The 25,249-nt window shown below is 39.8% G+C and overlaps 1 protein-coding gene across 1 annotated transcript in view; it reads left to right on the top strand.

The window, feature by feature from the left end:
• The window catches only part of PLB1 (phospholipase B1), a 79,840-nt gene that overhangs the window by 20,895 nt on the left and 33,696 nt on the right, over window positions 1–25,249 (top strand). The window contains exons 15-35 of the mRNA XM_050315390.1: window positions 2,730–2,798; window positions 3,619–3,699; window positions 5,139–5,205; window positions 5,919–5,977; window positions 7,021–7,094; window positions 8,631–8,674; window positions 9,509–9,617; window positions 10,530–10,581; window positions 12,520–12,600; window positions 14,112–14,177; window positions 14,879–14,979; window positions 16,322–16,403; window positions 17,054–17,158; window positions 17,788–17,883; window positions 18,351–18,422; window positions 19,083–19,142; window positions 19,553–19,613; window positions 20,321–20,379; window positions 22,157–22,224; window positions 23,268–23,311; window positions 24,547–24,655. Coding sequence (XP_050171347.1) covers window positions 2,730–2,798; window positions 3,619–3,699; window positions 5,139–5,205; window positions 5,919–5,977; window positions 7,021–7,094; window positions 8,631–8,674; window positions 9,509–9,617; window positions 10,530–10,581; window positions 12,520–12,600; window positions 14,112–14,177; window positions 14,879–14,979; window positions 16,322–16,403; window positions 17,054–17,158; window positions 17,788–17,883; window positions 18,351–18,422; window positions 19,083–19,142; window positions 19,553–19,613; window positions 20,321–20,379; window positions 22,157–22,224; window positions 23,268–23,311; window positions 24,547–24,655 — 1,559 coding nt within the window. The remainder of the gene's footprint in view (window positions 1–2,729; window positions 2,799–3,618; window positions 3,700–5,138; window positions 5,206–5,918; window positions 5,978–7,020; window positions 7,095–8,630; window positions 8,675–9,508; window positions 9,618–10,529; window positions 10,582–12,519; window positions 12,601–14,111; window positions 14,178–14,878; window positions 14,980–16,321; window positions 16,404–17,053; window positions 17,159–17,787; window positions 17,884–18,350; window positions 18,423–19,082; window positions 19,143–19,552; window positions 19,614–20,320; window positions 20,380–22,156; window positions 22,225–23,267; window positions 23,312–24,546; window positions 24,656–25,249) is intronic.

The raw sequence follows: 25,249 nt of genomic DNA, 5'->3' as shown, positions 1-25,249 counted from the left end.
CTGCCCTCTCAAATTCTTACTCCAAGATTGCAACAAATTCTTTCTGTCCCTTCAGGTGACAATTTTTTATTTGCAGCTTCTGCCAGCAGAAGAGCCTTCCTCTTTCCTTCTGGTTCATTTTTCTGTCTCTAAACCTTCTCTGCACAGGCTTTATTTGTCCAACTGTGCTCTGTCCTTGAGCAAACTGTTCTTTGGCATGTTAGTCTATTCTTGTCACTTTAATTGCTAGGAGCATTTTGTGGAAACAGCAGAGATGAAAAACCATAAGCAAAATGAAGTGGTGCTTTTAAGGATGGTTGCATTAGGGCCAGTAAACCAGACTCAGCTAGTGAGCCTGCTGTGGAACCACCAGAGCACTGTCATAAAGGAGACAAATACCAAATTTGCTTTATTTCAGAGTTTTTCTTCAGTGTGAGGTGATTCTTCTAGTGAGGAGACAGCCTAGGTGATCTGAAGGAAGAGCAAAATGGGGCAAAACCATATCTTGCCACAGGTGTGAAGGAAGACAATAGGAATGGCAGCATTCCCCTCAACTCATTTTCCCATCTGTTTTCCTGGCTCCTCTTTGATTTAGTGGAATTTTTGTAGTACAGCTGGCAGTCATCAGAAAGGAATGTCTGTGTGTTGATTTCTTGCTTGCTTGTGATGGTATTCTGCTGTGATGTAAAGACAGATATGAAAGATGCTTTCAGCATAAAAAGCACTGGCAGGTGTCCTCACCTGATAAAGGTGACTCAAGTTCTACTGGGAAGTCCAGCTAACAGTTTATGCTGACTTCTTTAAAGAAAAAATAAACCATAATGCAGTCTTAGGAGCTGATAGGAAGTCAAGATCATGACTTGTAAAGCAGGAAAGATAGCAGAATGAGACTCATCCTTCTCCCTGCCAGGCTGCCTTTACCTTGTTTTGCAGCTTGATATCAGCCTCCTGGAATAAATATCTGCTTATTGTCCAAAGGGCAAAACCTTGAAAATCTAGTGGCAATTGGCCATAGGGCTGCAATTCTGAAAAGAAGCTGAGCTAGCAGGGGCTAAGGGCTTGTTCTAGGCAGGACTGGATACTTTACCAAAACAGTTTGAGCTCTCCAGGAACAGTGAAATTCATATGCTAAGCACACCAGAGAACAGTCAGCTAAATGACATTGGGCAGCTTGGAAAAGCTGAGAGAGGTTGGCTGTTTACTTGGACAACTTTGATGTTTACCACAGAGAGACTGGTTGATTAATTTTGGTAAATGCCTACAATTTTACCTCTGGATGTATATCTGGGGCAAAGCTCCTTTCATGTGTGTTAAAAGCTTCTTTTCTTTTGCCTTTCTTCTGTGTAACAAAAAAACCCAAACCAAAACAATCCTATCCTGCAAGCAAGAGAGAAAATGAAACCAGGCAAGGACCTGAATGGGAGGGAACACCACCAGGAGGCTGCCTCTGCCTTTCTGCTGTGTTCAGGGGTTTACACTGAGTTAGAACCTGCTGCAGTACCAGAGCAGACCGGCACACCAACCAGCCTGCATGACAGATGTGTTGGAATCCAGGGGAGGTTTTGTCTGGCCACAGTACAGACTTGGAGCCCCATTTCCCAACCAGAAACTTGCAGCTGTGCTGCACAGGAGCTGTCGGTCTCTGCTGGAAGAACAGTGTGTGAGCCATCTGGAACTTACTGCCTTCTGGAGAAATTTGTTCTCATCACCCAAATCCCAACAACGTACACGTGTCTAATACTTGTTTGAAATTGATTTCCAGCCAAGAAATACCCCGTTGTCCCATGTTCTGTGGGATGATTCTGTGCTGGAAGTATATATTTTCTTTCAAGAATGTATTTAAATAGCTTTTATCCCTCTTATTCCTTTATTCCTCTCTCTCACACACACATATACAGTAAAGCACAGACTGTTTCTTTCATGCTTCTCTAGAAGAATATAAACTCTGAATTTTCTCGTTATTTTCACTGATGGAACAACCCAAATAGAATATAACATTCCTACCCAGAGTGTATTGGTAACATCAAACCTGCTACTGTTGTATTTTCCAGTCCTTTCCATCCTGTTTATTACGTGGTCTGATGCTTCTAGCAGCTGCTGTGGTGCCAAACTGAGCAGACACACACTGAGGGATCTAAACTGTCAGCCAATTCCTCTGTGTGTGATTGCAATTTAATTAGCACCCAGCAAGCTGCCTGAACAGGTGAAGTGATTCTTTGTGGTATTTGCCCCTTTGTGCTGTCAGTATTGAGTTTTGAATCGTTCCATAATTTTTCATTACAATAATCCCTTTTCCATCTTGTTACAAGAAGGCCAACAAATGTAAATGCTTTTAAGCCTCTACGTGGAGCTGGAATGCACCTTTTGGTGTTGCCTAACATGTATGAAAATGTAGATAATGAAACAGTTCTGGAAGGTAGGATAAATGAGCAACACTTACAGGGTCAACATTCCCAAAAGCAGAGTTATGTGTGGATGGAAGTCTTAATGACAATGGGAGGACAGTCTGCACATGTGAGATGCCTTGTTTTCAACTCCTTGCTTTCATAGGTATACATGTGATATGTTATGCATAGATAAATGTTTATCATAAACAAAAGAAATTTTTAAATATATATGTTTAAAAATATATATATATATATCTGAGCCTGACAGAAGACTCCAGGCATTAGAGCCTTTGCATTGCTGCTGCTCTCCCTTCCCTCCCATACACAGCATGTGTACAATTCCCCTCTTCTCTCCCTTTTCAGATGCAACCAGTTGGACAGAAGCAGCCTTATGGTGTCACAAAAATTGTTGAGGTCCAATGTCCATCTCAGGTAAAAGGGCTTCCTTATCATTTTGAGATTTTATTCACTCTGCAGAATTTCCAAGTTTCCAAATATTATTGTTGTTTTCTGAAGTTCTTGGGAATATGCATCTGCCCAAGATATTGTGCTGCTAAAAACTGAGTGTTCTTAAAGTTCGTTGACACAGACTCTTTATTTTATACAGATGAAACTGAAAACAAGAACTTGTGAAAAAAATCAGTTAAATCATCTGTGTCAGATTTTTTTGATTCAAAACATATCTAGCTAATCTGAATTTACTAATTGCAGGTATGAGGTGCATTATCAGTGTTAAAACATCTCACAAATAAAATTGATTCCATCTATTTTATATAAGCTAGACTTTCCGTGATTTGACTCTGCTGCCAGGTTTACCTGTTCCACTTCCTGGAGCTGTCAATAGTCCAGTAATATCTTCAGGATCTGAGCATCTCAGGTTCAAAGAACAGGTTCTTGAATGTTTTTGCATTTAAACTCTGACTTTAATAATTTGATAATGATAAAATATTACTGGCATCCAAAAGCTGCTAAACAGCAATTAAAACATCAAGGAAATTGAATTCTGTGTTTTGTTTGATGTTAGGTTTAAGGCAAGAGGTGGTGCTGTGCCTAGAGCATACCTAGGGCAAAGCTCGCGACCAGGGCTTAACTTTCAGGTCTAACCTGGTTCACTTCACTAATGCAATGTTCATTCAAAAATTAATACTGTAAAGATTAATTTTTTTCTCTTTGAAAATGTAGCCAAAATACTTTAACATCAGCTGACTCCGTTTCTGCTAGTGTTGGTAAACATGCTCTCTTCACTCTGCAGGAAAATCCGTATTTGTTTACATATAGAAATAGTAATTATTCATCTTCCCTGAAGACATCAAACACCAAAGAAACATCTCAGGTACAGTAGGACTGTTTGCATCAGGTGGACTGAGTGTATTCCAGGGAATGGGGCAGGTGGCAAGAGTGTGTTGTAGCCTAAATTAACAGTGCTGCCTGGGAAAACTAAATACAAAGTTCCAGCTCTTTGTTTCCATGCTTGACTAAATAGTCAGGTGCTTAATTGCACATTTTCTCCTTGATGGGTTTTAAAGAGTAGGTCTTAGTAGATTTGAAGTAGATGTGTTCAGCCACTCTAAAGTAAGTAAGTCTTGCCTTTACTGTTAAGAACCTATGTTAAACATCTGGATAATAACGTTTTTTTTCCCTGGGATAAGAAGATAGTGGAAATGGGACTGTTTATTCCTACCATGGAGGAAACTAGATCAGATTTGACCACTATGTGGGTCTAATTTCATCTCATTTACACCATAGTAAAACTGAAGACTAATGGATTTATTTTTTTTAATGCGGTAGTTTCAGATTAGATGTGTGGAGAAAAACAACCACGATTGTAATTTTTAAGTCATCGTACTCTGATTCTGAGCAGAACTTGGTGTTCCCAAGCAGCTACAGAGGGAGGTGATAATGTTAATTTTAATGCCTCAGAACACGGTGTCTAGACCATATCTGCACTCAAAATGGCCTGTTCATCATTGGAATTGTAACAAACTTTGCTCCTCTCATTTTAACATAATACCATCTGCTTTGTTAGTTGCTTGGGGTGTATAGACCTCTCCATGGGGCAATGGTACCTACCACTCTGATTTTTGGAAGTAGCTGTAGTGTAGGAGGTGTAAAGAAGGCAAGCAGCAACACTGTTATGTTGGTGGTCGTTTGGTTAGGGCTAGTTAATAAAAAATTAAAACCCCAAACGAGAACAATGGGACAAGACACACAAGTATCTTTTCCTTAGGCAAGTTAGCCTATATAAGGCGTTCTGCTGAGAGATTTGGAGCAAAAGCGTATTTTTGGGTCTTATGTGGTGGTTTCCTCTGATATACTGATGGTCAACCTTCACTAACAGTAGACCTTGGTGAGTGTTTCTGACACTAGGCTGCAACCCGAGAGCCAGGAGGGCAAATCTCTGGCTGCACATACAGGGCTGCATATGGAGAAGACAGGCTCTTGACCTCCTGGCTAAGGAACAATTTTGTGCTGGGATACTCAAACAGTTTCTTGCAATAAGATATTCAGAGTATGGGCACACAGAATGTTGCATAGCTGAGCACAGCATGGCACAGAATTTGAAACAGTTGTGCTAGTAAGGCCATAAGAGTTCTGAGCAGGCTGAGTTTGTGTCTGCCTTCAAAAAGCATAGACTGAGGACAGGATGAGCTGGGTAGTTGTATACGAAGTATGTGGGAATTTCATTAATCTAATGCTCTGACACATAAATGTTTTATCACAACCGGAGTATAGTGAGACTGATGTGAAATCTTGCCCTGTCTGTCTTTGCAGGAGAGAAGTTATGGAACAAATATTCCCTGTACTGACCGGGATCCATCTGATACAGTTCCGGTTTCAGGTAAAGTCCTATGCATTTTTATCATAGAGCTACTTCATATGATGATAGAGGGACAACAGGAACTGGGTTCCTGTCCAGTCAGGAGAAGTACTCTTTCCTTTGGAGTAGTGCTCTCTGTTGACTGTGGCTTTTAAGATCCTTTTTGGAACAATGTCAGTAGTTGTATAGCAAGATACAAGTTCTCCCTCAAGGATGGTGATAGCTTATGCAACTACACCTTCCATGTACAAACAAAGAAGTGACAGTGGAAAAGGCAGGAGGCAGTCAAGTCCTTCATTTGCAGGGTGGCAAAACTGTAGGGGCTCTTGTTACTGCACTCTGAGGTGGAGTTCTGTCCTTAAGTCAGTTTTGTCTTACCTTCGAAGCTGTAATGGTTCCCAAATATCTGTTCTGTGCTGGCACCAGAGCTGTACCTGCTTTTCAGTTGTTTTCAGCAGCTAAAAGGAATCTGAGTAACAACAGGTGCAAGACTGAAACCTTTCTGTCTCCTTTGCCATTGTAGCTATGGCCCAGTTGTGGTACCAAGAATCATTTCTGTTTAGATGCCTGTCAGTGTCTGTGATTCTGAGCTAATGCTGTCATTAAGATTAAAAATACTGTCTTTGCAATGCTTTATTATGCCTATCCTTAGGAAAACTTCTGACAACCATCACAATTTGAAGTTTTCTTTCTTTCCTCTTTCCCTTACACCACCTTTATTTTTTATTTGTTAGTTCATAATTTGAAACCGGCAGATATTCGGGTGATTGCCGCAGTGGGAGATTCGATCACAGTAAGTAAAGATCACTGGATAACCATCAATAAAACTAGCAGTGAAAAAAACATTTCTGAATTTTTAACACATTCTGTTACACTCTATAGAGGCAAACACATTTTTCCCATCATCTTTTCCATGCTCCACCTTGGCTGGCTGATTGGCAGTCAGATTATGAGTCTAATCTGAGTGCACCGTTCCCATTTAAAGTCCACAACAGTACCACACAAGGAGGAGATGAGAGATTAGATTGTGCAGTGGCAAAACCAGCCTGCTAGAGTGGACTTACAATGATTGCTCTCGTTTATTGATTCTAGGCATCTCCCAAAGTATTGGCCTTGAAATCTGTTAGTAAGCAGCATGAATAGAAAGAAAAAGTTCTGCAGCTACTTGTGTATATCTGTGTATCTCTATATGATAAATATTTGTGATAATACCAAAGCCTATAAAGCCATATTAATTTATACTAACTAAATATTCGAGTAAAATTGCATTAGAACATCAGGTGTAACTTACCTTTAGATATTTTTTTAAGATTATTCCTGGAACTATATAAACTTTTTACTCCTAGACTGGATGTGATTCTCCAATTAGTGATGACTGCTTCTCTGCTCATATTATAATTCATGTTTCTTATGTGTTCTGTGCTAATTATTAAATCTTTGTAGTCTTCCTTGGAGAAACTGAGAGAGGGAAGACATAAAATCACTCTACCACTTTTCATTGTGAGGAACATTTAATAAATTATTCAGAACCATTGCTATCTTATTTCTTCCTTATCTAAGTTTAGAATTATATGAATATTTTGAACATTCTCTACCAATTTTTCCCCACTTGATCTAATCACAAAGTTGATAGAAGAGGGTAATTCACTGAAATAGAGTGAATAAAATACCTTTAGCCCTTGATCCTCTTGAAAACAAGGATTTGTTCTATTTTGGGAGGATGACATAGCTTGCTTGGTTAATATGCTTTTTAATTCTTTTCACTACGATCAGTCAGAGAACTAGTTACTGTAGCAAAGTTTATTTTCTGAAAGTGAACTCCTCTTCTGCTTCCAGGCAGCTAACGGGGCAGGGTCCAAACCCCATGATGTTCTGAATGTCCTGGTTCAGTACCGAGGTCTTTCTTGGAGGTGAGTCACAGGAATTTCCTCCCAGTGAGAGGGAATCCATTTTCTTATGGTTTGATTTGTATAGTTGGTTTTTGTACTAAATGGAGGCTTGGAGAGACTGAATTTGACTTCACATTTTGTGCGGAGGCACATGGCTGTACTATTACTCATGATAAATAAAATATTCAAACTAGTGGCTATCTAGAGTACAATGTAGCACGGCTGGAGTAGACCTGGGATCTTTGTTAAGACGGTCTTCTCTCCTCTCAGGGTTGTAGCTACTGCAAAGGGGACTTTTTAACCCCAGTGCCATTGCACGGCTTGCTCATTCTGTGTTCCTGTCCCTGCTCTTTCTATATCCTGTCTGCTCTTGCCCAGTGTGACCCATAGCACCCATTTGTCTCATTTAAAATTAGTGGTTTACAAAAAGCCAAATGGGATCTTTCTTGCTGCTGCTGCTTTGTATACAGGATTTATTTCCTTGATCCTTTTCCAGTATTGTTTACATTATGTGGGACAGTTTAATTACGAGTCAATACTTTTATGAGTCAAAGACTTTTACATAAGCAGCATGTTGTTAGACATGTCAAAAAGACACTCTGAAGAAAGGCAACCATGTTTGTTTGTTATTCTGCAGCTGTAAGATTTAACACCAAACCTGTCAGACTGTTTTCTGTTCATCATTTCTTACCAACCTAAACCACTGCAGCTCTAGAAGTTTAAACATGTTCATAGAATCACAGAAAGGTCTGGGTTGGAAAGGACCTTAAAGATCATCTTGTTCCAAGCCCCATGCCATGGGCAGGGACAGTTTTCACTGGATCAGGTTGCTCAGAGCCCCATCCAATCCAGCCTTTAACACTTCCAAGGATTGTTCTAGTGCACTTCAAAATATTCTATTTCAGATGAAAGGGATACTGGAGACATGTTCTAAGTCAAACATTGTATATTTTGATCTTTAATAATAATCTACCGAAATTTTAGGGGAAAAAATGTGTGCTAGTATATTCTATTCTACAGCATGAAGGAGAGTAAAGAGCACAAAGACCTAATGGTGAATTTTACCAGTCTAGTAGTATTCTTCCACTTGAGTCAAATGGAAGCAAGGGGAGGCAAAGGTATTGATTATACTTATTACTCTGAAATATATGCTTCTAGAACTTCTTGTTACGGACACAAAAGTTTTGTTAACTGAAAGTGGAAATAATAAATATTTTAACAGGTGCAACAATAGCAAAGACAGCAGCTAAAAAAAAAAAAATAATTTCTTTCAGCTAGGTTTGAACATATGCCAAAACATGTGAAAGAGTTGTAAGGACAGGTAGTGTAGCGGGCTTCTAATACGATTGTCATGATGATGGCAGTGTCTCTGATGTTTCTGGTGTCGTGACCCCTTGGGTACGCACACCAGGAGCTGCTTCGGCTTAGCACGACCGCGAGAGTGTGCTGTGTACATCTGCAGAACCCCCAAAAGGGGGCGGTCTCTTACCTGGCCTGCTGCCTTACCGAGTCCATCCTACCTTGGAACACTTTTTTCCTGTTCTTTCTTTTTAACAGTGTTGGAGGAAATGAAAACATAAGCACAGTCACGACACTACCAAGTAAGTGACTTTCGTCCTAAATTTGATAAATATCGGAGCTGTTTATCATTAAAACACCTGCTATTATAAGAGGAGACACAGGAAAGAGTTATAATTTGTAGCATGACACAACCAATCCCTTTGTGTTTAATGTCCAGTCCTCAGTAAAGGTTGCATAACAAACCGACTATAATATGCTGTGCATGTATTTTGTAATTGTTAGGGTTTGGTTGCTTCAGTATTCTTCTGTTGGTTATAGTTCTGTCCAATATATGCTTGGGGTAGATGAATCAAAAATCTTAGCTCATAGCCTAAAACTATTTTGACTGTATGAGAAAGTTGTTTCAGGCAGGAGCAGAATCACATTACAAGATCAGATTTTACATGCTTTTTAAAGGTCAGGACATTTTAGATCTGAGGTGTTTGTCAGGCTGGTTTGTAACCTAAGATCTAGAAGGGAATCTGGGGTCTTTGGGGTTAATACATCTGGGGAGATTGGACTAAGGGATTTGATTCCAAACCATTTGCAGTTAGAGCATGATGGCATGAGAATCTCCTGCTTGAGTGTAGGGTTACCCAGCCTCACTTACCAGGCAAAGTGGTGCTGCTAGCCAAGATGATTGTGTTAGGTGATCAGATATCTGAGTTCATGAAATTCAGAGATCTTGAAGGCTGGGAAATAGTTGTATGGTGATGGATCTCCATGTTTGTTATACTTAAAGATGTCTGGTGGTTTTTTTTTTTAAGGTATCTCCTAAAGCTTTTTAATAGTCGTTTACTAAGGTCTAATCTTCATAGCCTCATTTGCTACCTGCTGTGGGAAGCAACATTGCAGGGTGCTGTCTTTCTCTGCAGATATTCTTCGTGAGTTCAACCCAACCTTGGTAGGGTATTCCACTGGCACTGGATCGGAGAATTCACAAAATGCTGCACTCAACCAAGCCGTGGCTGGTGCTCGTGCAGAGTAAGAGGAAAACTCTTTTAACTTTACTAGAAATTTGATTTTTTTTTTTTTCTGAAAAACTCTTTTGTGACTAAAAAAGCCCAATTCCTGGACTTTGGCAGGAGCACAATAAGTCAGGTAGGCAAACCCAAAGACATTTCTTTAGCCCAACTTTAGCATGAGGGCCATGAAATGTGATGAGCACTTTGCAGTGTTTCTAATCTATGTCAAATAAATTAACAACAAAAGCAATACTTTCTCCAGGATTTTCAACCAAGAAAGCCAAAGCACTTTACCAGCACTGATCATAAAGCTTCACATCCCTGTCCTGTTGTGAGTCAGAGAAAATATATCCCCATTTTATGGGAGGTATATTCAAATGTTCTTGTCAGCAGGACCAAGAGTTTGTGTAGAGACACTAAATAAAAATTGTGGGTTGTTTAATTCCTGGTCTGGCAGAGCTGGGAATTAACTGGAGATCACTATGCTCATTCTTCAGTACAATTTTTAAACTACTTTTTTTTCCATTGGAAATGTTTCTTATAAGATGAATTTCAGTGGCTTGAGGCCTTATAATAACACTGATATATGCACAGATGATATGTGTATTGACAGCATCTGTCTGATGCTGTGAAGAAGAAAAGTGCATTTACTGTATATCTTGTAGAAGCGTAACTATGCAGCATTTGCAGAGTACTCGAGTGCCTGTTGGATGCTAATTATTTTTTTTTTTCTTTAATCATCACTGTCTCAGAATATAGCCTATTTTGGTCATCATATATTCCATTCAATGAGTAGTTGACTTTCTCAGTGGTTTTTAGCCATTATATGAGGGATGTCTGTTCATCAGCTTTCCTCCTTGTCTTGCTGGCTACGCAGGATTCCTTTTTTATTTTCATTATTTTACTTTTGTGATTTTACTTTTATTTTTAGAGATGTTCCTCAACAGGTTAGAAAACTGGTGGACCGCATGAAGAACAATACTGTGAGTTTAACCTATCATTAATATCTTTATAATGAAGTTACACGAGTTACACGTCATCATGATTTCTAGCAGACCAACAGCAGATGCCAACAGTGAATGTCAAACATAAAGCTGTAGGTACAGCAGTGTACAGTGTAATCCTTCCCGGTACACAGTGTGAGTCAGCACAAAATAATCTGTGACTTTCTCTTAAATTAATTTGTATCAGCATGGGATAGTTACTATCAAACACGCCTAACTGTGACCTTCTTATCTTTTTTACTGGAAGTGGTTATAAATTCAGTGCTGTCTTTTCCACTCCCAACCTATGTCACCCTGTGAGATGACAGAACTTTCTTTCTATGAGGATTTTGCTGTGGTGCTATTAATTATCTTGTAAGCAGATGGTTTTACCAGCAATAATGATATATGCTAGCATGTTGAGGGCAAGCTTTTCAAGTAGCAAATCATGTGGAGTGAACATGTGAAGTGCAGAAGGGACTTGTTTTCTTTAAAAATATTTTAGTCCCTTCTTTCATCTAGTCATCAGCTGATTTTTGACTTACATGTTTGTTGTTAGGAACTATTTGATTAATGGTCTGTAAAACACATATTAGGCTGAGGATTGCTTGCATATTTTTCACCTCAGCTCGTGTTTGAATGTTTGCTATTTCTAATTTGACAAATGTGCTATGCAATCACTGACCTAAGTTACATTATAATAGTTTGGCTTTCCAATTGTGCATTTGGAAAGCGGCCAAAAAGCCTTCAAGATAACTCTGTGTGAATGTCTAGTGTAAATACTCTGGTGCATACATATTGGCAAAAATATTTGCAGTACCTTTCTTTTCGGTTCACTTTCTTGTAAACAAGATTTCGATCTGATGGCTGTATCTGAAATGAGATTAAAAAGAATAACAACTAACAATGAAGGGGTTGGATGGTTTTCATTCTAACAATTCAAGGCCTCTAAGCACTATTCTGTCGTATTTACCAGACTGAGAATGTTTTACAACAGAAATCAATGCAAATACCTTTTGTTTAAATAGTAAACATTTTTATTTAACTAATAAACTTCTTTCTGGTAGAGGTCATATACCTTCGATTTAAGAGCTCCTTTTTTTCCACTCTTTTTAGAACACCTGTTTTTTAAAAGGAGGAAAAAATTCCCCTCTTGTAATTTGGATAAGTACGTTTTGACACCAAGCTACTGAACAGCATGTTTACTAGCTGGGATGTGTTGCCTCCTGAGTTTGGAGAAAGATGTTTTTAAACCACTTGAGGCCAACATTCTATTGCTGCTTTCCTTACTGTTTTGCACTGAAATTAAAGCATTAGGATACTGAGCACAACCACCACTAAATGGTACTAAGCATATATGAACCTTTCCTCAAAACTAAGAAGGTGTTTATTTACAGTAGCATCACCTTGATTTAGTTATCTATCCCTTTGCAAAATCCATCCAGAAGAAAAAAAGTGATTTAATTTTTTACCATTATTGTTAGATAGAATTAATATTGCCCCACTATTCTTTACCGTTTGTCTCAGAGCAAGACTGAAATATATTGCCCTCCAGGGTTTTCCAGCAGGATAGCTGCAATACTTATGACACAGTAAACCACATACCATAATTTTTGCAGTGAAGATATATTTCTAGAACTGCAGGAGGAGTCACTCTGTATACACAAGATATTACTAAGAAAAACATATAGACGAGATTTTGAGCAACAGTTTTCTGAAGCAAATAATTTTGCATGATGCCACTGATATTGTAAACCTGGTTTAGATCATAGTACTTTGTACATCTTCAGTCATGACTAACAACTTTTTTTTTTGTGGATGCTTAGAGAATGATAGCCAGGTACTCTGAGAAATGGGAAAATTCTATTTAGTGTGTTGCCTGCCTCTTCCTCCTTTTTTTTAGTTAATAACTTTTATTCCATCTCCTTCTGTGTGCAGAGAATAAATTTTCAGACTGACTGGAAACTCATAACACTTTTCATAGGAGGGAATGACCTATGCAGCTTCTGTGAGGATCCAGTAAGTTCCCTGCTGCCTGCAGCATGAACCAGGCATAGGGTTATTATGCATCGTACGGGTGAGAGGGAGGAACTCAGTGGGTAAGACCAAAATAAGGTAGGTCTTGGTTGTGCTGCTGTGGAATGTAACTGTACTGAGACCTACAGATTGTCCAGCGTGGTGTTTTGATAAAGTTGGCGATATCTTTAGAACACCTGTAAATTACATCATTGTTGCTACTTTTTGTTTTGCTGTTAACTAAGGTTAACTTTTTGTTGCGTAACCACTTTACTTCCTGTGGTTAAAAGGTTAAGAGTTTTTGCTCCTCTCTGCCTTGTGCGCAGTCACACTCCTGAGTCTTACTTGATGCTCTCTTACCATTTTCAGTACTATGCGAAAGGTTCTAACCACAGCTTATGCTAATGTAATTATATATAATATAGTATATATTGTATATGCATATAATATACATTCTGTATCTAGCCCTTGATATGTGTGGAGGAGGTTAAAGGCTGTGGCAGACTCCTCACTTAGGGATGAAGATTACCTACTTACAAGCAGTTGAGCACATACTTTTCATTTTGCATGATTAATTTCAAATTGTGAAAAATAGCAAAGCAGCACAGTAAGTTGGTTGTAAAACAAGGAGGGAACAAATTAAACATTCCTACCTTCTGCTCCTGACCCAAATGCAAAATGGCAACTGCACATAACCGGGGCGAGTAGCAAGGAGATAGCATGTCCCCACCCAAAAATCACAATAACCTTCATGTTGCACAAATACAAATAGTGCCAACCACAATGCTCTTGTTGAGTTGTGGTTTAGGAAATGAATAAGGGATCTGAGCTGTCTAGTTCTGTAGAGCTGGCAAGTGGGGCTCTCAAGGAACTTCTCCTTGAAATTAAATGAGAGAAATAAGGCTGAAAATCAGACAAATGTTTCTCATAAGAAAGTTTATTTGACTGTTGAATAATTCCTCAAATGAAAAAAAAAAAAAGTTGGATTACTTGAGATGATAAAATTAGAGGCTTTAAACCACTAAAATAGAGCAAGGAAATTTTGGCACTGAAAATATATGGAGTTATTTCATTCTCAGATAAACACCTGAGTTTTGCCAGCTGTTGTTTGTGGCAGGTAAGGAGCATATGGGAGACATGTTCTAACATTCCATGTAGCAGCAGCAAACTTACTTTTACACAAACTGTTTTCTCCAAAATATGGTCCTTGTTAGTGAGTTACTAGCCATGCTTTTAAGACCAGTCCAAGCAAGCCTGGGCCTTGAGGATGTTGTGATGTCTGATAATATCCCCTGAATTTTCACCCTTACTGGTGTCCAGTGACTGCTAGATCTTTTCTTCCAAGTGAGAGACCTGTGATGGGAATGAAGAAAAGCAGAGACAGGACAGTTTTCCTATGACTCTGTTGACTCAAGAGTTAGAAACATCAACACTGCTATGAGAGACTCTAACTAGTCACTGTTGTGCCTGCCTCCATAAACTGGAAATAAACTTCAACCCTCTTGCTTCAACAGGCTCACCATTCTCCTGAAAACTACACCTACAATCTACAAACAGCTTTGGACTTACTTCACAAAGAGGTAAATCAAACTTTTCTAGTATTTGGGAGCAGGGATTGTGTTCTGGTTGCAAAGCAGTCGTTGTTTATTGATTAAGAATTTGTGTTGTTGCTTCCATCTGCAGAGCACTGCTGTATGCAGAGGTGCTTGCTTGCAGGAAAATCTTTGTGAAAGACAAAAAAGACTGGAGAAGTAAAATACTTACAAAAATATTTACAAAGGCTAGAGAAGTATTTGGTTCTAGCTGATGTGCTGTGGATAAGTACTGTAAAATTATCGTAAAAAAATGTTATTCACTGATTAGAAGATGTTTTGCTTGTTCATTAAGCTGCAAATAAATATGGTTTTGTGGTCATTAAGAGAGAGGTTTTGATATTCCACATAAGGGTAAGAATGATGAGAGTACCTGAAGAACTTGCAGGTGTCTGAGTCATGCTAAGACATACAACAACTCTTTTGGCCCTTTTTGAAACCATCATTTTCTAGTGACCATCCACCAATATTTAAAATAGAACTAGGTAGTGCAGGCAGGGGCTGTAATTTAGTATTGTATGTGTGGGGAATTAATTATTGAGAAAGTACTTTTGGACACCTCTGTTATAAATAATGTAAGCTGCTTGAATCATCAGGCTACTGCCTGAGGTTTGCTGGGGTTGTGCAGGGGCAAAAGCAGCACTCTGTGCTCCAGGAGTTTGCTCTGAGTTTGCTTATTCCCTTGGCAGGTTCCACGGGCATATGTGAACCTGGTGACAATACTTTCCATTGAAACACTCCGGGAGCTGCACGCATTGAAAAACAATAGCTGTCCAAAATTGCTTATGAGGTTTGAAGATTATTTATGTTGCAGCTCTCATTTTTGCTCACAGAAGGCTGCAAGGTCTTCCTGGGAAACTTTTTTCTTAAGGGGAAAAGGTTCTAATATTTCAGACCACCAAACACCTTCCTCTGTGCATGTACCTACATTTTTATTTCATCGCAGCATTTAGAAATACCCGTCTGTCTGTCAGTGTCTCTGTATCTGAGCCTTGCTGCTACCACTTTTAATGGAGGTGCTATTTTAATGACTCACCACTAACCCTGCAAGTGAGTTCAAGCCAGAGCAGAAAGAGCTCAACTATGCACTCTTTGGCAAAGATAGAGAAGACACTAAGACACAAGGGTTTTTTTTTTTTTTATTTACAGATTTACCTTTCTGCGATCTTAAAACTCTCCCTCTTGCTTCTGTAGTTTTCAATCTCTGTAATCTTGTTGCTGATTATTACTTTTATTGCTAATTAGTCTCTCAAGTAGATGTCAGGGATGCTTAATCATACCACACGTTGCATTATGGCTCAGCAGTCCTCCCAAGTCAGGGTGAGTCCACCCCTGAAGTGACAGGTCTGCACCCTCAGTGGACTTGAGGTCAGTCAGCTAGGGTCCAGCATGTTCCCACAGACTTGCTTCTGGCAGGACTTGCTTGGTTTCAGAAAAGCAAATATCTACTTTTCTGGACAGAGAGGGAGAATAACCTTGCCCTGTGTATGTAGACAGCCACTGAAGGTGGTTTTGCAGGAGGAACGTATATGCAACCCTGTTGCTCTGATTTAAGGGCTCTCTCATGGCTGTCCTTGGAAAATTAGTTTTGAAACTCAAACTGCTGGTGCTCTGACATGAGTCCTTCAGAAGCGTGTGTCCACAAGTGTGTGTTCCTTCCAGGAGTGCCTATTCTGCCATGGGGCACCTCCTCCTCACCCCCACTGTTCTCTCCTCCTCTCCCTCTCTGATGTTTTCTGCCGTTTCTTAAGTAGGTTTTTACGGAGGCACCACCATGTTGGCTGAGAGGCTCAGCCATGCCCTGTGGTTGGTTTGTTGAAGCTGTGTCCAGCAGTCACTGCTGGCCCCTCCTCACAGAGGTCACTCCTCATGTTGAAACCTTGCCATGGGTACCTAGTACAGTTTTTGCTTTGGAGACTTTTCCTCTCTTTATCTTTATTAATTTATCCCAAATAAATGTGTTTCTGCTCAAGAACTGAGACTGTGCAGAAACTCTAATGAGAGCTAATATTCTCATTGAGTGGCCTTTCAGCGAAATCCCTCTCAGAGCTTTTAATCCTGTGGTTTGTCAGTTTGGGAAGAGGGGAGGGAAAAAGAAGAGCAAATCTCAGCACAACGCTCTTATCCCACAGGATCCTGTGCCCTTGTGTCATAACCCCTAAGGACAACTCCAATGAGTTGAAGAGGTTGATCTACTTTAACAGAAGGTATCAGGTAAGGCACATGGCATTTGTTACAAGTTCAGTGTCATCCTCCCGTTGACCAAGGGACCACAGATGGGCTAATATTTGGAAGTGGAGGACAGTTGCCTCTCATTTTAATGACATATTTGTAGTTGCGATTAAAAAAAAAAAAAAGAGGGGGGAGATAGGAGTGGGCTCAAATTCTTTGCAACTCTATTGCCCTAAACCAACAAAACAGATTAAAAGAAAGCCATAGAGAGGCTTTGCAGAGCTATAGAAAGTAGAGTATGTCAGAGAGGGAGCAGGTTTTTTATCATTTATGTTATTTGAGATCAGATGAAGTCAAACAACATGTTAACTCAGGAACAAGCTTTCAGACATGGCATGTCAGGCAAACCAAAAACGCTTTGGTGGTTCTGGAAGATCTTTTTGACAGAAAACCTAATTACTGAGCAGGCTGCCAGTCCTTGTAAGTCAGTCAGCCATTCCTGGGCTGTCTCTCTGCAAAGAAGCCCAGGGTGCATATCAAAAAAAGGCAGCTGCATTGACTGCCTCATGCAAACCAGAAACTGTGGTCACATCTGGGAGTGGGAACTCCTGGGCGAAATGTAAATGGATGGAATGACTTGATGAGATGAACAAAGAAAAAGGAATTATGACAACTTTTCTTTAACTCTTTAGGAAAGAACCCGCCAGTTAGTGGAGAGTGGAAGGTATGACACTAAGGATGATTTCACAGTGGTTATGCAGCCATTTCTGACTAATATGGACATGCCAAAAACACAGGTAAAACCAACCAAAAATACACACGTAAAATTAAATCCTGGTGCAATTCCTCTGACTTGTCAAAATTGTCTTAGCAGGTCTCTTACCTAATAGTAATTATTACATTCAGTTAACATCCAAAATTGCAGAAAATGTTTATGGAATAATGGAGATAATGGCCAACAGGAATACTGACCTTGCAGACATGATTTGGGGCACTGCAATTTATTTCAAAGTTTTCATCGGGGAGTACTTGCTCTATTTTCCCTATGCATCAACAAGTCCTTTCCAGTACTTTGATAAATGACTTTTGGTGGGAAAACACACACGTTTCAAAACACTATAGTGTTTGACTCCCAAGGAAAGTAAAGAATACAATCAATATCTATGCCCCCGGTATTCTGTACTGGGAGCCACAGTGATCTGTATTCCTTATTACTTTGGAAATCCCATACTGAAAAGCTTTAAAAGACTTCTTAGTTCTCGATTACTAATGTTCTTAGGCCTGGTTTCATTCTCTTGGCCTTGGAGGCCTTTGCAGCTTCTTTGATTAGAAGTCAGCTGGGATATCTCACTGAAAGAGAGAAGGCACAATGCACAGCTTGTTGCATACTTACTGTCTCTGTGACAGCACCCATCTTATTCTCTAGGAGGGGTTGCCGGATGATTCCTATTTTGCCCCAGATTGTTTCCACTTCAGCCAGAAGACTCATTCCCAGGCTGCACGTGGTTTGTGGAACAACATGGTAAGATTTTTAAAGGTTGTGTTGGTCTCACCTTGTTCACTCCATCCTGCCCTTGGCAGCAAAACAAGCCCCAGGGAGCTACTAGGTCGCTAGCCATTTCTCTTCTGAATTGTGTTTACAAGGGCAAAGAGTGATCATATGAAGAAAGGTCACCTGAATTGTTAAACCAGTCATATCAAACCAGTAAATCTTAGGGTATTTTGAGGCTGGGGGTGTTGGGACTTCCCTCAGGGAGATGATGCCTGACCAGCAGGTCACGTTCATGGTATATGGGAATTAGCCCCTTCAGCACTCAAAGAAGCACTCAGAGAAGCAGTGCATGGAGGCAGCTGCCAGTGTTGATGCAATGCACTGCAATGGTCTTGCTGTGCTGCAGAGGTGGTTTCCAGTGGTTGGCAACACAGCATTACCCATTACTCTCTGATACTCATCTACTTTTCTTTTGTGCACCCTGTTTTTTCCCACAGCTGGAGCCCTTAGGGGAGAAGAGAGATAATCAGAGCATGGAAGAGGAGATTCTTCTCAAATGTCCAAATGCAGTAAGTTACAAGGGTCTGTGCTTATGTGGGGATTCTAGGGGTGGCTGGGAATCTGTGTGGACCTTTACCAACTGCCTGGAGTGCTGTCTCTGTGAGTGGGCTCTGCTCTTCCCTGTATAGTTTGAGCCACTGCCACCAAGAGCAGTATGAGCATTCCCCCATGAGTTGGAGGGCAAGCTCCTCCCAGGAGTAAGCTTCCTCACAGTCACACGTCACAACCGGCCCAAACACAAGGAAATGATGTTTGGTCTACCTAGTTAAGATTAAGTATCCACACTGACTAACAGAGCTTCAGTGGGTAGAATAGAGCAACAATGACACCAGTCAGCACAGCTCTGTAGATGTTGCTGGGGCTGCCTTGCAGTGGGACCACAAACTTCCTGTTAACCACACACAGAAGGGTCCTGAGTGAATTCTCTAATTTCTGGCTGTATAAAAATATAGTCTTAGGTTTATACTGTTGTTACAAGGCTTTTTAAAAGGCTGTTTATTTTCTTTCTCCCCCCCCCCCCTTTTTTTTTTTTTTTTTTTTAAATCCTTGAGATTTATTTGCATCAAACTACTAATCACATACAGACATCTGAGAATTGAAGTTTGGAGAATGGAAATCTCCATACATCTCTGATGCTTTGCATTGACTCAGACTGCCTTGTTTTGTAGGCTGTGCCGTTCCTGAGGACGTATAAGAACAGTAATTACACATACCCCAACCAAACTCCAGTAAGTGCCAACATCACCATCCCACTGTTACTCTGCTGTACCTGTTCCTGTATGGTAACCAAATGAGTCATGTTCTGCACCACAGGCAAAATCAGTCTTTGGCCAAAGGGGCTTGGGAGGCTGAGTGCATGGTGCAGAACAGGGACGCCCTCCCTGAGTTAGACAAAATGCATCCAGAAACTCCTGTAAGAACACATGCTCAGACAGCAGTTATCAGTTATCAGTCCAGAACGCTATGCTTTTCTGAGCAACACTGCATATGACTGTTGAATTGAGCAACCTAGACCTGTCTAGTTGATTACATGCTAAAGAGGCTCTGGTTTATCCACCTGGCCTCTGCTGAGAAGATCCTAGTAAGTACTGACTGTATTTGCTAGCCAAATGCTATTCAGCTTTCTTCTTCTCTTTAGAATTATGGGAGCCAACTGCCATGTGAAGACAGGTCCCCGTCCTCCCCTCCTGCAGCTTCAGGTAATCTTGCATGTTTTATGTTAAGAGGTTGAATTACTACCAACTGTCCTTCAAGATGAGTGTTAATTTTTGCTGAAATGACTGCTGGACTTGGAAAAACACTGCTCAGAAAGGATATGATGTTTTTCAGCAGCTACTTAATAGGTACAATGCCATGCTGTCTGACAAAGCAGCTCTGCTGAACTCACTGCCAGTAGAGAACTTCAAAGTATCTTGTGGTAAAACCCAAATCTGAGTGCTGACATAGCCTATAAGTGATACCACTTAAATCTCATGGAAAGAAACTGGAAATCCAGCTTCATGCATGTTAGTGCAGCATTCAGTTTTTCAAATAACTTCATATTATCTTCTCTTTAGTCCTCTTATGTCTTCTTACAACTCCAGTACAGTATTCCTGCTTTGTGTAATTCTATGTTACTTTACTGTCACCTTGGTGCTGGATATTGTTTGCCACTTATTGTTATTTGCTCCTTGCTCTTCTGTCTTTTCAGTAGAAATGTCAACCATTGACATATTGAATAATATGCATATGTTGCTGCTACAATCATGTGACTTGAGCTGGAAAGAGCTCCTGATTTGTCACTTGGGTATTGCAAAAACAACATGACAGAGCATCACAAGGCACAGTGGCACATTTTGCAACCCAAAGTAGCGAAAAAGAATAGCTATTTCCTATCCAGATTCAACTGCATCTCTTTCCTTTGCAGTGCATTCCCTAAAGCCAGCTGATGTGAAGATTATAGCAGCCCTTGGGGATTCTTTGACGGTAAGAAGATAGTGTTTTTACTGTTCTCTTGGTAAAATTACACACACGTGCCTGCTCCGGTGGAGGAGAAATAGCTGTTATACCTGTAAGCAAAGATCTGTTCATTCATGGATGACAAAAATCTAGCAGCTAGAACAAGAAAGGAGGTGTCAGTCTTCCAGCACTCTATTCCCCCCCCACACATATTCACGTGCTTTTGAACTTAGGCTAACACACACACAAATCCTCTGAAGAGGGGCCTATGTAGTTTGCTCAACTGGAAACAGATCAGATGCTGTTGAAACTAATAGGACATAACACAAGGTTTAGATTGCTGTGCTTTTCAAAGACTTTTCTAAATAGGAATGGACTGATGAACCTGCTCTTCTCCCTCTGTTCTTTCAGGAACAGAATGCAGCTAAGGGATGTTGAATAATAGCATTTTATTTATTTGAGCACTAATGAGTTCAGGATGTATAGAGGGAGAATCCTCTGATTTGGTGCATTTCAGAAGATACTCAAGTCTGATTTTCTTTATCATCATAAGTAGTTCTTACTGATTATGATTATTGTTGGTAGCCAGGAAGGAATATGTCTCAAAATCCAGATGTTCTATATTCCAGTTATGTCTTTCTGTCTAATGTTTTCATACTGGTCAAGGACTGAAATTCTACAGCCAGGTTAAAGGAAACACTGGATGGAAAGATATAATTGAAACATGGGTTTCTCTGAATTTGAGCCTGAACAACGAAGACAGTGTGTGGACAAACCATGAAGCCTTTACAACAATCTGGCAGACGTGTTGCTACAACTCCTACACACAGGAGGCTACAGAAATAAATATAAGCACTTGAATGCAAACCTGCAATATTAACAAATGAAAGATATTCCATATATGGTTGTGGTTGCTGTATTGTAATACCCAGAACCCTGCAGGTGTTTCTGCTTCTAAGTATAGTCTGTAGGAACTGGGAATAAAATCTGCTTTCATAGAGTGTGCAGTGATGTATTGCTGTGTAAGAGCTGCATTTGGCCTGTGTGTAGTTATTCTGATCGCCAATATTCTGTTAGTTCAATAAAGCTTATATGTGTAAGAAAATGTAGTACTATGGTTTAATCCGAGGTAGTAGCAAATAGTCTGCCTGGTCTTGTGCTGTACTGAAGTACTAACCTGTACCCAAATTTAGAATGAAACTACACAGTCACAGCTGGCAGGAAACACTGCTTCTGAATTCTGGAGGTGTTTTAGGAGGGATGTAGCTGCTAGCTTGCCTCTTTCTTCAGGGTGAGTGTAGAGAGTGCTTCCTCCTTTCTCTAGTACTGCTATAAGTGTTTCCATTTAGCACAATACTTGTCAAACTGGTATGTATGTGTTATGGTGCTTCTTTCTGATGTATGTTTGTTCTGTTGTGAGTTCATATAGTATTTCTTATCATTAGCCGGAAAGTTTCATCGGTTTGATTAAGATGTCTTCATCATTGTTGAGTAATGCAACCATGATAAGAGTTATTTAGCTCATCTAGACCCATGAGAAGAAAGTCTTTGTTCCACAGCTCCATCATACATTCTGTGTGTCATACATACAATATGATGCCTGTAAATAATTACAAAAGTTATTGTTGTGTTCTTCAGGAGAAAGGCTGGGGAAAAGCCTTCTAAAACTTCAAAAGTAAACAAAACAACTATGCAATTCTATTTAAATTAGTAAATTGTATTTGTTACATGTTTGTATTACAAATTACTATTGCATTAGTAATTGTGTTTTCATTTCATTTGGTTAATGAAAAATAATGTCCAGGCTGGTACAGGAATCACCTCAGATGGTCTAGAGGATTTGGCCACTCAATACCGGGGACTGTCTTGGAGGTAAGTCTTCAGCCAAGGTGATGAAGAGATATGTATTCTTTCCTGTAAATAATAACTATTCTCTTGAACACATTTTGGGTCTTTCAGCTGTCAGGAAGTTGGAAAAAAAAAAAAAAGGTTGCTTCTCAGTCTAGAGTTTCTTGAGAACAGGCATCAAGATCCAGGATTTATCGTAAAGGTGGCTTCACAGAAAGTGTTTTCAGCGATGGATTTTAAGCTAGCCTTTTGATTTTCTCTCATGCTTTCATTTGTGGCTGTTTGCAAAAGTTTGTATTTCTATGTTGGGTTGCAAGTTGGAAACCTACAAAACTGCTCAAAAATCACTGGAACAAGCCGGATCTAGTTGGTTTTGGAACTTCTCAAAGTTTTCTATTTCTGAATCTTTTGTAGTATCATGGAAAGCTGTTTAACCAGAGGACTTCTACTACGTGCAGCACACAGTTGTAAAAGAATTAAGTTGTTTCATTGTAGTGATGTAGCTCAGTTGATGTTGACTGAAGCAGTTCTGTGCTGTACTAATACCTCTGTGTAAGACAGAGTGTGGCCTCAGTATGTCCTCAGTCAATAGGAAAGCTGGAGAGAACATATCCATCTTCAGAAAGAAGGAAAAGAGCGAGGAGCTGCTGTTGAAGCTCTCTTGTCACCCAGGGGCTGTCTGGTTTTGGTGTTGCCTTAAAGTGGCTTGATGAGGCTGGAGTTGGCCTCAAAGCTGACCTACTAATTTGCAGTATTTAAGGGCTTGATCATTTGAGTATGTACTTATCTCAGGTATTTTTCTGCTACTTGGTGAATGCCATTGACCATACCCTTTTACATCTGCGAGATCATGAACTCCTTCTGGCAAGCATCTTCACCACTGAAACTGCAGCCATTCTCCCTAGTAGCATTTCCACTTTTGTCCTCTCCATGTATTTTGATCTATTGATAGTTACCAAATTAATCACTCTTTGCATCTTTCCATGATGTGAGGTAGGTTTTCACTTTACTTATTGTCTGTGTCCAGATAAGAGTTGAATGACTGGGATTTCTCTTTCTCATTTTAGTATTGGAGGAGATGAGTCGTTAAAGAATGTGACAACTCTACCTAGTAAGTAAATGCTTCGCTCAATATAATTGACAAAATTGAAGAAACATAATAGACTGATTTCTGAAATTTACAGAGACCTCTTAAGTATCTCAAAGCTGGTTTAGTGTAATTAACAAGAACTCCTTTTAAAAGAAACAATGTCCTAGGACTAAGGAATAAAACGTTGCCTTCATCAGTGAAGCTGAGAGGAAGCAGCTAGAAATTTCCTTACTTTCTTTTCCCTTTCCCTTTTCAACTGCTTGGTGAGCGTTATTTGAATTTCTAAATAAGCTTGCTGTGTCCGTGCTTGTGATGCACTTAACATTTACTTTTAATAAATATTCCATCACTGTTTTTTCCAAAAAAAATGTTTGCATAGAGTAGGCCTCTTTGGTAAATAAAGCTGCCTACTCATACATGTAGCCTGAAGGGAATAATTTTAACTTTCTTTTCACTGATACCTGCAACTTTTCATAGCTCAGTCTATTGTTAATGTAAAGCCACTCGAGCTTCAGTTTGGATCAGCTGTAATAATAAAATCCCATTTGAAGAGGACCAGTAAACTGTCCTTTTATGTGTTGGCCATATTTTAAGCAGAATGTAACAAGAATATAATTAGAATAAGCAATTAATTGATTCACTGGGTCTTATTACAGTTGACAAAGCCCTCATTAAAATATGGTTAAATTCAGTCTTTGAGATTAAGATAGTTTTTATAGTGTACAACATGGCCAAGTTCACTCTCAGCTGTGAATTATCCTGCCAACTTTCTTTTGGAAAATGCTATGGAGAATGTGGTAGAACTTCATCAGAATCATGGATCTGAGTATTTGTTCTTCACATTTGTCAGTAGTATAAGATTTTGCACAGCTGTGAAGCAGACTCAGATCCTTTAGCTGAAAACAAGCTCCTGCTGGGCTGAAGGACCCTTCAGGCTTGCTTCACAAAGTCAACATTGTATTTTAGGCTTTAACCACTACAGCACGAGAGATAACTGCACACAGTAGTCCTCAATTCTGCTCATCTTATCTACTTGGTGACAGTGCAGGGCACTGCAAGCATGCCGCTGTCTGAGTCACTGCCAGCTGGTGATCCCTCTCACCACTGCTTGGTGAATCCATCTAGCTGACTGGCAGCTGCAGCAGCTGTGCTGTGCTGTCAGAGAGCAAAACTATGGCAGTGCTGGTGTGTGCTAGTCCCTGTAGGCAGAGAGCAGATGTAGTCATTTTCCCTTCATTGCCATCTTTGTTTTTCAGACATCTTTCGAGAGTTCAATGTTACAATCATGGGCTATTCAACTGGCACCGGGAGTGAGAATGATTCCAATGCGTTCCTTAACCAGGCAGTTCCTGGAGCAGAAGCTGAGTATGTAGCTTTTTGTTTCACATTTGTAGGTGATGGATGCTTCATCTAATTGCCTTTCAGCTGTCTCATGTGCTGTCACAACTTGCTCTGAAGAGCAAGCAAAACCAGTCTAGTTGAAAATTGGCTCAAAACCTGTTAAATGTATGAGTTTATTTCATAGCAGAACTTTCAAATGAAACCAACAGCCCTGGTTATGAAATCCACAAACAAGAAACTGGCAGAAACTGTTTGGTGGTTTCTACTCTTCCTCTTCAATATCTATTCATTTATCCATTTATCTGTCAATAAATCTCTGAGAATGTGAATATTTCCACAAATGTAGTGAATTGAAAATGCGAAATAAGGAGTAAAAGTAGATTAAATCTTCCATAATTCTGACCTCAGGTTTCTGGATAAGGAAGCAACAGTGAACAACAGAGAGGTGAGGAAAAAACAGCCACAGTCTAGAATATGAAGAGAATTGCTAATGGTCATACATGGGTTTTGGTGCATTGCAGACCTGGTGCATTTACAGCCAGTTCTGCCAGTATAGAAGAAATTGTAATGTCTTGCAGTCCTCTGACTTCGGCTCTTTGCTTTTAGTCACACCTGGGA

The sequence above is a fragment of the Myiozetetes cayanensis genome, unplaced genomic scaffold, assembly GCF_022539395.1.
Source record: "Myiozetetes cayanensis isolate MyiCay16 unplaced genomic scaffold, myiCay2020 scf2-11, whole genome shotgun sequence".
Lineage (NCBI taxonomy): Eukaryota > Metazoa > Chordata > Aves > Passeriformes > Tyrannidae > Myiozetetes > Myiozetetes cayanensis.
Note: the sequence above shows the minus strand (reverse complement) of the source record. Positions and strands in the feature narration are given on the sequence as shown.